Below are 10,730 nucleotides of genomic sequence, written 5' to 3' on the forward strand. Positions count from 1 at the left end.
TGGGAGAAATGAAAATTCATCCCAGCCCAGTCAATTGAGTTTCTGGGTTTTATGGTAGACACTGTGCTGGGCACTTTAAGCTTACCTTTAGAGAAAGTGAACGCCATCAAGAGAGAGATAAAGACCATGTTTTCGAAGGAGGACCTATCGATAAGTAGTCTGGCCAGATTAGTAGGCTGCCTGTCACCTTCGATCAATGCCATTTTCCCGGGTCCTCTTCATTATCAGGCGCTACAGTGTCTAAAGACAAAACACATCAGACAGGGCCTATCTTTCTTCTTTTTTTTTTTCTTTTTTTTTTACAACTCAGAGGATTTTATTTTCAAATCTTTCAGGTCAAAGGGATGTGGGAGAATATGACCATTCAGTTGGTGCCCCAACCCACTCTGTGGCTTGGGCAGTGGGGGCTGCAGACCAGTCCTCTGTGCTTGCAGGTTGTGTGCACCAGTCCTCTTGAGGTGCTTTAGGAGTGATTGCAATATCTGCACACTTGGCAGAGAATTGCTGGATGGGCACAGGGGGCACCTGCATATCCTCTGACCAATCAGCCACCTCCAGCTGGGGGAAATCTGGCACTGGTGCAGTCCACTCGCCTTGAAATTCTTCTTTAGTGACAGCTTTCTCAGCAGCAGCCTGTTTCTCCTTTTTGATCTCCCCTGGGTCACGGTAGAAGTAAAGATCAGCCATAACCTCCCAGGGATGCTCATGAGAAATTGTGGCCTGCATGCGCAGCACCTCACGGGCCAGCATCCACCACGTCAGGCCCACAGAGTGGGCTCCCTTATTGTTGCAGGGAATGGCAATGTAAACATAGCGCAGTGGAGAGTCTAGTCCCCATTTCTCAAGAAGAGAGGATAGAGCTAGAGAGGTGGTATTACCACATGGAAACCTGGAATGGTAGGGTGATATTTGGCTCCTCCCCGGACCTAATTATAGATCGGATGCCAGCTGCTGGGGTTGGGGGGCCCAATGCAGGAATTGGACAACCGGGGGGAGATGGTCAGAGAAGGAGCTTGCTCTCCACATCAACTGCCTAGAACATTTGGCAGGATCTTTCGCAATACAATGCTGGAATCAAGAGAGTGTGAGGTGCTCCATTCTTCTCAAGATGGACTATGTGTCCTTGGCCAGGCGCATCAACCGACTGGGCGGAACAAGGTCCAAGATACTGGCAGAATTGGTGAAACTGTTTTGGTATTTATGCCTACAGAGAGGGGTCAGTGTAACGGCAGAGCAACTACCAGGCGCACAGAACCAGATAGCGGACTGGAATTCACGACACCTGAATGACTCCAGCGATTGACAACTTGAGGAGTCAGTCTTTCAGGAGATCATGAGACAAAGGGGTCCCTGTCTGACAGATCTGTTTGCCTCTATGCTGAACAGGAAATTGTTTTTACAATTGGAGGCCAAATCCAGAAACATCAGCGACAGATGCCTTTCTCCAGGTCTGGGGCCCAGCAACAGAATATGCGTTTCCACTGTTCGCCATGATACCGCGAACGTTGGCACAAATCAGAAGACGGGGAGTCAAAGGGATTCTGGTGACCCCCAATTGGAGAGGTCAAGCTTGGTTTCCAGATCTCTGGGAGATGTTGTATGAGTCGCCAGTTTTGTTACCTCAGAGGGAAGACATTCTGCTGGGCCCAACAGGAGACAGACACCCTCTAGTTCAGGCAAGGAGTTTGAGACTGGTAGCGTGGGCGATTTCAGGAGAACCTGGGCCAAGCTGGGGCTTTCGGGAGAGGCTCAGAAATGTATCAATGAATTCTGGGCCCCTAGAACCAAGAAGGCATACAGAGGTTCATGGCACAAGTCGTGTAATTGGTGTATGAAGAGGGATGTACATTTTGTTAAAACAGATATAGTGCATGTGGTGAATTCTCTAGCGAGATCAAGCGATTCAGACCAAGGCTTACAGAACGATTAATACTTCTAGGTCGGCGATCTCAGCCGGACACGAGTATGATGAGGGCAGCGCGATAGGGGCACATCCTCTGATATGTAGATTGATGAAATGGATTAAGAGTTCGAGACCTCCAGCTCCTACATTTTCCTGTATTTGGGACGCAAGTGCAGTTCTGCGGATAATTGTGTCATGGCCAGATAATGAAGACCTGTCAAAAAGGCTCTGTGGGCGAAATTGACTACATTACTATGTTTATTTTCCCACAAGAGGGTTTCAGATGCCAAAGCAACAGTTAACAAATCAGTTAATTGTATATAATAACTCAACTGCATCTTTCATGTTTTATTGAAGAGTGCTTCTGCTGTTTGACTGGTTGCAGAACAGTATTTTACATGTTTTCTGTTTATTTTTGGTATCGACATGTATAATTTGTAGTTTCAAATTTTTATACCCATTCATGTTCCTTTGTGTACTTTGTTTGTTCATGTGTTTTTTCGCACTCAACTTGATTTAAAGACATTTTCACCTTCTGATTGCATTCAGATCGATAATGGGATAACTAAGAACGTGATATCTATATAGATACACGCACAAAGAATGAATTATCTTTTTTAATTTACTACTTAGCAGCGTGGACTATAACAGTATGTTTTCAAGCTTTGGAAGTTGACAGGAAATCATTTTCTCCTACTAGGGTAACTTTCTATATAGGAAAAAGGACTAAGACAGGAATCAAAAATATAGAGTACTCAGCACTTACAGACAGACCCAGGTTATGTCCGATCAAATGCCTTAAGGTTTATGAAGTGTGGCAGCTCAGCATAGGCCAGCAGGTGAATCTCAATTATTGATAGCGGTAAAGAAACCTTTCAAGGCGGTATCATCAGCTAGACAATCATAATCCAAGCCTCCGGGTCTTGACATAGAATACAGATTTTCAATACATTTGCAATAGAAAGTCATGATTCTATTGAGGACATGGAGGCGAAGGATTATCTCACCCTTGCAACCGCGAAGACAGTTTGAAATGAATGAGAATTGAATGTTGTATATAAAAAAAAATGTATGTCAATTCGTATGTGAGTAAAACATTTCTTTGCATTGCCCGCCCATTATGGGACAGTTAGTTCAGTGATACTGTTTATTTTTTTGACAGGCGCAGATTCGAAACCTTTGGGTTCCTGAGGAATGATGGAATGGATTTCGGATAACAAGTGTTTACCGGTTGGGACACAGAGGGTTTTTCAGTTAGCGATCAGCTTCAGAAAGAGGAAGAAGGTTAAGAGGAAAGGGTGTTTATACTGGATTGGAAGAATATGTTTGGATTGTTGGGACCACGTAAAGTGTTTATCCAATAAGACACACACTACAAATTTGCTAGTTTCATGGATGTTGTAGTATTTGACAGTGTTCTAATTTGATGTTAACTGTTTGTTGGCTGCTCGAGAAGTAAAGAGTTGAGTTGAGCATAATCCTTTGCCTCTGTGTCTTTAATAGAATCATGACTTTCTATTACGAAGGTATTGAAAATCTGTATTTTTCCCATAGCAATGCATTGGGGCTATTATTATTTTAGGCGGGAGAATGTAACGTGATAGAAAGTCAAGATTCTATTAAAGACACGGAGGTGAAGGATAATGCTTTCTCTCTTTACTTAAAACTCGAGAAGCCTATAAAAGTTACAAATCATATAAAAATGTCACAATCAAAAACTACATTTCCCAGGGTAAAGTCTTTTTTGTGAAGTCCTTTTTTTATATGTCCATGAAAACACGTAACACTTTTCACCAATCACGTCCCACTATGCTCTTTATCTTCCTCTACATTCCTGTGTCCTTCCTTTATCTTTGTCTGTCTCCAACTTTAACTTTCGTACCAACCGGTAAACGCTGTCTTTATCTTCAACTTTCTGTTCCTACTCATGTGCCTGTATTCTTCACCTCTGTTACTGTAAAGTAATCCAAACAAAACAAGCTGCCTCTAGCTGTGGAAGGGTGGGTAATTGTTAAGTCACCATTAAACTGTACCACTGCAGTATTTCTTACATCATATGCATCACAATTCTGCCACAATTTACCAACAAAAATACCAAACAACATTACATTTCCATATAATGATTACTCTGGGATAATCCTTCGCCTCTGTGTCTTTAATAGAATCTTGACTTTCTATAACGTTAGTATGGAAAATCAGTATTCTATGTCAAGACCTGAGGCTCGAATTATGCTTGTTTAAAGCTTACCTACTACCAATGCAGACATCTCTATTGGTCTGAAAAAGAATTGCTTAAATGTCGACTCCTTAGACAAGTCTCCTGCCATTAGGATGTCCTCCAACCAAGCTCATGCGTTATAGGCCTTAGATGCCATTGCTCCCCTAATGGAATGCACCCCGTACGTGCCAATGTCAATGCCTGCATAGCATGCACCATCTAACTCATCGGGCTAAGGTTGCCCCCGCAACATCTTTGAATGGTTTCCTCAGTGATATAAACAGTTGTGTCACTCCTGCGGGCCTAAGCATGCTCATCATTTCTTCGTATTCTTTTAGACACCGGACTGGGCATAACTTAGGCTGGTCCGGAAAAGATGAGTATGACACTTGTTTTGATACCCGTCTTAGTTCTCTTGCTAATGTGAAACGTGACCCCTGTAGGGTTGAATGACTTCTTATCTATTTCTAGTGCTCTTACGTCTGATACTCTCTTGCAGGATATGAGGCAGAGCAGTGTGTTGAGCTTTGCTGATATTGCTTTCCTTGTCAAGTTGTTGCTGTCTGGCCAGTTGATAAACATATTCAGGACTATGTTCACGTCCCATGTCCGAGTGTATTTGGGTAACGGTGGTCTTAAAAGTCTCGCTCATCTAAGGAGTCTACATATGAGGGGGTGTTCTCCCACCGCCACGTTCTCTATCTTCGGGTTGCCAACCGATATAGCTGATCTACACTACACGTATTTACCGTTCTATATGCCTTCCGAAGCTGCCAAGAAATTTACAGTCTGTGTTACATCTGCTCTATTGGGATGTATATGCCGTTCCACACACCAGCTAGTTCACCTTGCCCATGCCAATATGTAGGCCTTTCTGGTACCGGGTGCCCACGCTTCCTCGATACATTTTGCAGCATGCCCTGAAAATCCTGGCTTCTGCCAGGTTGTCCAGAAATCACCCACACGATCAGTCTCAATTCCCCTTCCTGGTTCAGTGGGTGATACCCTCCCAGTGTATTCTGAATCCATTCCCTGAACTGTGGTAACACCAAACGATAGTCGATTGACAATTTGAGAAGGTCCAGGAACCATACCTGATGCCCCCCAGTCTGGTGTTATTAGAATTACTGTCACCTGCTGTCTTCCGACTTGTGCTATCGTCCTCGTAATCATTGTGAATGGCGTAGTCATTGACCGGCCCATGCACTTGTAAAAATGAGTCTGTTGCCTCTGCTGCTGGGTCGGTCCTCCAGCTGAAGAATCGCTCCAGCTGAGTGTTCAGCCTGGATGCAAACACATCTATCCTGCGTGGATCTCTCATTTCTATTAAGGATGCAAATACTGTCCTGTCCAGTTGCCAGTCGCTGGCATCTCTCAGGTGTCTTGAATTCTAGTCTGCCACTTTGTTCTGCAGGCCTGGGAGATATTCTGCTGTGATGCTGATTGTTACGCTCACCTGGTTCCCACAGCGGCGTAGATCGAACCCGGACAGCTGCGGCCTCCACCAGCGTGAAGCGTAGGGCAAAGACGACCGTCTGGACGGACCCCCTTAGTCTTGTGAGCTTGACTCGTAGGAATATTCTCCTGTAGATGGAGAAAGGTATTTAGCCCCGTGGGTGTGAATGCAGACCTCCTCCCTGCACCCGTTCTCCTCACTTGCCACCTCCGATATTCCCAGTCAGTGACCTCACCTTATGTTTTTGATTGGTGAGCTCTCCATCCTGCGTGGCATGCAGCGGCGCGTAGATACCAGTTACTTCACTGGTTTTAGGTGCTGGAGTTCTGGACGATTATTGAGTCCGGAGTTTGCCAAGTTTAAAGAGTTCAAAATGTCCAATTTTCACTCTTGCACTTCCCTGTTGATTTGCGGCGGGAAATTCTGTCTGGAGGTTGCTGGAGGCGTTCAGGTAAGAGTCTGTATCACCCAAACTATCCTGTAAAGGTGCATGAGATTAACTCACTGAGCCTCATCACGACTTCGGCGGTAACCCTTAAATCCGGCAGTAGCGCTATTACCGCCGGATTTAAGGGTCCGCCGAATCAGGGCTTTGGCAGATTTCGCCCCAGCTCTTGGCTGGGGGGAAATCCGCTGAAAATTCGCACTATTACCGCCGGCGGGAAATTCTATTTTCCTTTCTCTCCTAGGGGCTCCGTGTTCGAGGCGGGCGTGGCTGGATGCAGGTTTGCAGACATGGTGAGCGTTACGCTGCTAAATGCAGAATAACGCGAAGCGTGTGTTGTAGATCAGGCGTGGCTTAAATAGCTTTCAAAAAGTAGTCCCAGGTAAGAAGTCCCTAGAACCACACCCGAGTGAAAAGTAGTCCTTGTGGAAAAATAGTCCCTTCCAGGTCTCACGTTGGCCTGGATGCATGTGCAGCATGGTCTGCCTGAGGTAAGTGAAGACTATGAGCCTGGCGCCTTAGGCGCCAGGACTGATTTCTACTATGCGCCTGGCGCCCAAGGCACCAGGACTGAACCCAGATAGCCCCTAGCCGGGGCTTCTGAGGTTTAAACAAATGTCCGGATGCCTGCTTCCGTGGCGGATGGGCTTGGTCCAGCTGCCCGGGGGTAGGCATCATGACACTGATCTTGTTTTCCAGGCACATGTGCCAGAAATACTTCACCAGCTCCGCTAACATCCTGGGCCTCGTCCCGCCTAGCCTGTTTATGTACCGTACCACTGAGACTTGTCCATCTTTAGTAGTATGCAACAGTTCACCCTGTCCTGGGTTTAGCATCTCACAGCGACGAACCCCGCCAGTAGAGCCAGACAATTGATGTGGAGCTCCAGCTCTTTTTCTGACCACCTTCCTCCCGAGGTCATCTCTCTGCAATGGGCTCCCCATCCCCAGCGGCTGGCATCCAATTCTGTGATGAGGTCCGGGGATGAGCCCTTGACTAAGAACAAATTGCTCACAAACCCGTTCAAGGAGTCGGACACCAGAGCATTGGCCCCTTTGTTTTCTAGCTCTGCTATCTCTTTGTCTAATAACCCTTCGTCTTCTCGTGAACCTTCTGGGCCTCTGGCCTTCTGTTTGTATTGGTTCCTGCCCGAATTCCAGGGGGAAACCTTGTACTGTTTCTTCGACCCATGCATCTCCTGATAACTCTATCCACCATTCTGAGAACTGTGCTGTTCCCCCCCCCCACCACCGGGGTCCCTGCTATCACCAGGTGTTTGTGTAAGTCTGGGTTTCGTCTCACCTGTGTTTGCTGGCCTCTGTTGCTGCCTTTCCAGCCTCTTCCTGTTCCCCTTCACCTCGACTGGAAGAAGGGGTTGGGTCGGCGCTCTCCTTGATTTCTCCAGTCATTTCTAGTATTGAAGTTGGGCCTGTAAGAGGAGAACTGGCTGGCCGAGCAGCCCCTTCCTCTGCCAGCCCTACCAAAAAACCTTATGACCAAAGAGACTCTTCAGTGATGCCTGCGCCTTATCTATTGCGGAGTAAGTATTTGCAAACTTCACCATTTCCTTAATAAATGCTTCTCCGAACAGTTTTCCTCTACTGCTGGATGTCAATTCTGCAGTCGCTAGTTCACTTATCTAGGGGTCTATCTTGACGAGGATGGACCTCCGTTGCTCAGTTGTTAGTGCGTTGTTAGCATTGCTGAGCAGGCATATTGCTCTTTGCGTCCAGCCCGCTAAAATGTCCGGGTCTACTTTTTGTTCCGGTTGTCCTGCTTCCTCTGCCATCTGCAAAATGTTTGCCAATGGGACCAGGGCATCTAAGAGTTTATCCTGGCACGGATCTCCAGGATCTGTCTAGCCCCTTCTTGATGTCCCTGCTGTAGCGCCCCATGAATGACAGCATCTTCTAATCTATTACCGGCGATTCCGCCATGTTCTCTGGCAACTGGGGATTCTGCCTGTAGTTTGCTCTTGGCTTCTTTAGACAGGGTGCTACGGATTCTCTTTTTGATATAATTAGCAATCTTGGTGGGGGGGCTCCCACTCTGCTGACCTGGGGTGTATGAGAGAGTCTGGGTCGAATAACTTGCCCATTTCCTCTTCCTCTCTCTGTATTTTTCTTTTCTTGGCAGCCTTACGCTTGTCCGGAGGGCTTGGGGAGGATGTATTATGATCTTCGGACCTTTCCTCGGACGTCTCGTCCCATTCCTCCTCTTCTATATCCTCTGAGTAGGACTCATCTTCTGTGTCCTCTGGCTTTCTTTCTTCCATCTTGCCCTTCTCTGTATATATCCGGGGCTTCTCCCCTTAAGGCCTCGATCCCTTGGGAGAAAGTAATAAAGTCTCCACCAAGCTTCTACCTTCTGATAGTCCCCCCAAAGTTGCTCCCAGTACACACTGTACTGCTCGGCCTTTATTGGATGCTGTCCACTGCCTGCTGGTATGGGGCTCCTCGCATTCTTCACTGGAGCTGTCCATTGTAATGCTGGTGGGTTCTTTGCAGGAATCTTGGGCCGTCTCCCGTCTCACAGTTGCAGCTAAGTGGGTCTGGGCTAATCAGTGTTCCAGTTTAACTTGGGGCTGCGCCCATATAGCAGTGCTTAGCACTCTCTATAATGAAAGCTGCTTCCTCTTTGTACGATAGTAGGGGAAATCTCCTCCACCTACTTGTTGTTTGCTGGTATTTTTATTGGCTACTAGGTGGCGTGCTTGAGTCAATTTCGGCTGACCCTTTGTGTCAGCTAAGAGCAGATTATGCTTTGTTGCGCTGCCGCCCGTTCCCTGATGTCGTTCTGACCTTGTTGTCACAATAATTTCAGTTGCCTCGCAGAGCCTTGCCACCTTGCTCCTTCTTTATTTGTACTATGACTACTGTGCGCCAGAACATCCAACGGTCCCATCGCGCTCAGTGTCGTTTCTGTGCTCAGATGAGGAGGACGTTGCGCCCGCCAGAGCCTTAGGCCCCATCGCGGGTTCGTTTCTTAGTTTATAAACTTCTAATGATTGCGGATATGCTCCGCCAAGCAAGTTCTATGTTCCCCGCGTGCGCTTTCTATACATATAAATTACTATACACAATTCTATCTCTCATGGCACTCAAGATCAAATATAAATATAAGTACTTATCTGGCTGTCCGAGCAGCAAAGAAAGAGGAAGGAGACAGGAATGTGGAGGAAGACAAGGAGCATAGTGGGGCGTGATTGGTGAAAAGTGTCACGTGTTTTCATGGACATATACAAAAAATTGACTTCACAAAAAAGACTTTACCCTGGGAAATGTCATTTTTGATTGTGACATTTTTATATGATTTGTAACTGTTATATGCTGCTCGAGGTTTAAGTAAAGACAGAAAGCATAATCAGTGCCTCAGGTCCTGACATAGAATCGGGAGTCTCCCGCCTAAATCGGGAGAGTTGGCATGCATGATAACTGTCACAGGACGTACAGATAGACACGACAACGTGTTCTTTTGAGTTCAAATAGTTTTTTGCATTTTTTTGACAGAGATAACCGTAGCCTATTGTAGTCCATTTTACTGATCCCAACAAGGAGGCTGCAGCAGTAATCGATTTTAGATCCAATGATCACTCTAGCGATTGTCTCTGCATTAGTCTTACTAATGAGTGCTCTAAGGCGTTCTAAGAGCTTAATGTAATATGCTGATGCATACACAATTCATCCTACATGAGCTGTCATAGTAAGCTGTTGATCAAAGATCACGCCCAGAGTGTTTACCTTCTTTAGTGGGGTTATCTTAACATTTCCTAACTGAAAGCTCGCGTAAGAAGGACTGAGCTTTGTTAGTATGGATTAAGTGGCAACTATCATCAGTTGTGTTTTTCCCCTTTTGAGTGCCAGATTGTTCTGCACCATCCAATCCTCGATGATTGTATACATCCTATTCAGGTTCATCCAGTGCATGTATCCCCTCAAGAGGGACGACACACTGCATGTCATCTGCGTTATTTGTAAACACAATCCCCTCCTGCTCTAAAAGAGCAAAGAAGGGAACTGTGAATATATTATATAGACACCCTGCAGCACACCAAATTTAACTGTAACCGGTGTGGCAGTTACATCTCCATAGAACACTCTACTTTCCCTGTTTTCCAATAAAGAGGCTATCCAGCAGGAGGCAGATGTAGAGAAGGTAGCCCCTTCTTCCAACCTGGTGACCAGAATTGAGTGGTCAACCAGGTCAAAAGTGGCTGATAAGTCCAACAACATCAGCATAGAGGGCTTACATATGTCCACCCGTTCCAGGAGCCTAGATTTTAATTCAAGCAGAGCGGTTTACGTGCTGTAGCCCTGTCAAAATCCGGTTTGCGACGGTTGAGGATAGAGTGTTTATTCAAGTGCTCTACAATTTGCCCATATGCAACACGGTCCAGGATTTGGAGCAGGAACGGTGTGTTGTTGATGGCTCTGTAATTAAGCGGCTCCTCAACGGCCAAAACGGACCCATGCTTTTTTAAAGTCTAACGGTACCCGACCCTCTGAAAGGGATGCATTTACAAACTTACAAATCGCTTCCAACAAGATCGGGGGGCAGGTTTGGATTATAATGGCTGAAAAAGATCGATTTATTGTATTGGGAGTGGTTACTTGCAGTGATAGGGGTGTTTGGGTTTGTTGCAGTTTATTAAATGGGTACGGGTATTGTACACTGCGCCAGTGGCGAGGGTGAAATCTGGGAGGCTAG

General features: G+C 46.2%; 1 protein-coding gene across 1 annotated transcript; it reads right to left on the reverse strand.

The window, feature by feature from the left end:
- Positions 1 to 336: 336 nt before the first annotated feature.
- On the reverse strand, positions 337 to 5,442 carry LOC138525868 (small ribosomal subunit protein uS2-like). The gene is made up of 2 exons (XM_069636157.1): positions 5,250 to 5,442; positions 337 to 860 (listed from the first exon to the last, which is right to left on the reverse strand). Exons 1-2 carry the CDS (start codon positions 5,440 to 5,442, stop codon positions 337 to 339), a joined length of 717 nt encoding a protein of 238 aa, XP_069492258.1.
- Positions 5,443 to 10,730: the final 5,288 nt, after the last annotated feature.

Source organism: Ambystoma mexicanum, chromosome 7p (assembly GCF_040938575.1).
Source record: "Ambystoma mexicanum isolate Mex_15411 chromosome 7p, UKY_AmexF1_1, whole genome shotgun sequence".
Classification (NCBI taxonomy): domain Eukaryota; kingdom Metazoa; phylum Chordata; class Amphibia; order Caudata; family Ambystomatidae; genus Ambystoma; species Ambystoma mexicanum.

Coding starts and splice junctions, on each gene's coding strand:
- LOC138525868 (XM_069636157.1), bottom strand. CDS start 5,442: ATGAGAGATCCACGCAGGATAGATGTGTTTGCATCCAGGCTGAACACT. Junction 861..5,249: donor TCGGAAGACAGCAGGTGACA/GTAATTCTAATA, acceptor CCACCTCTCTAG/CTCTATCCTCTCTTCTTGAG.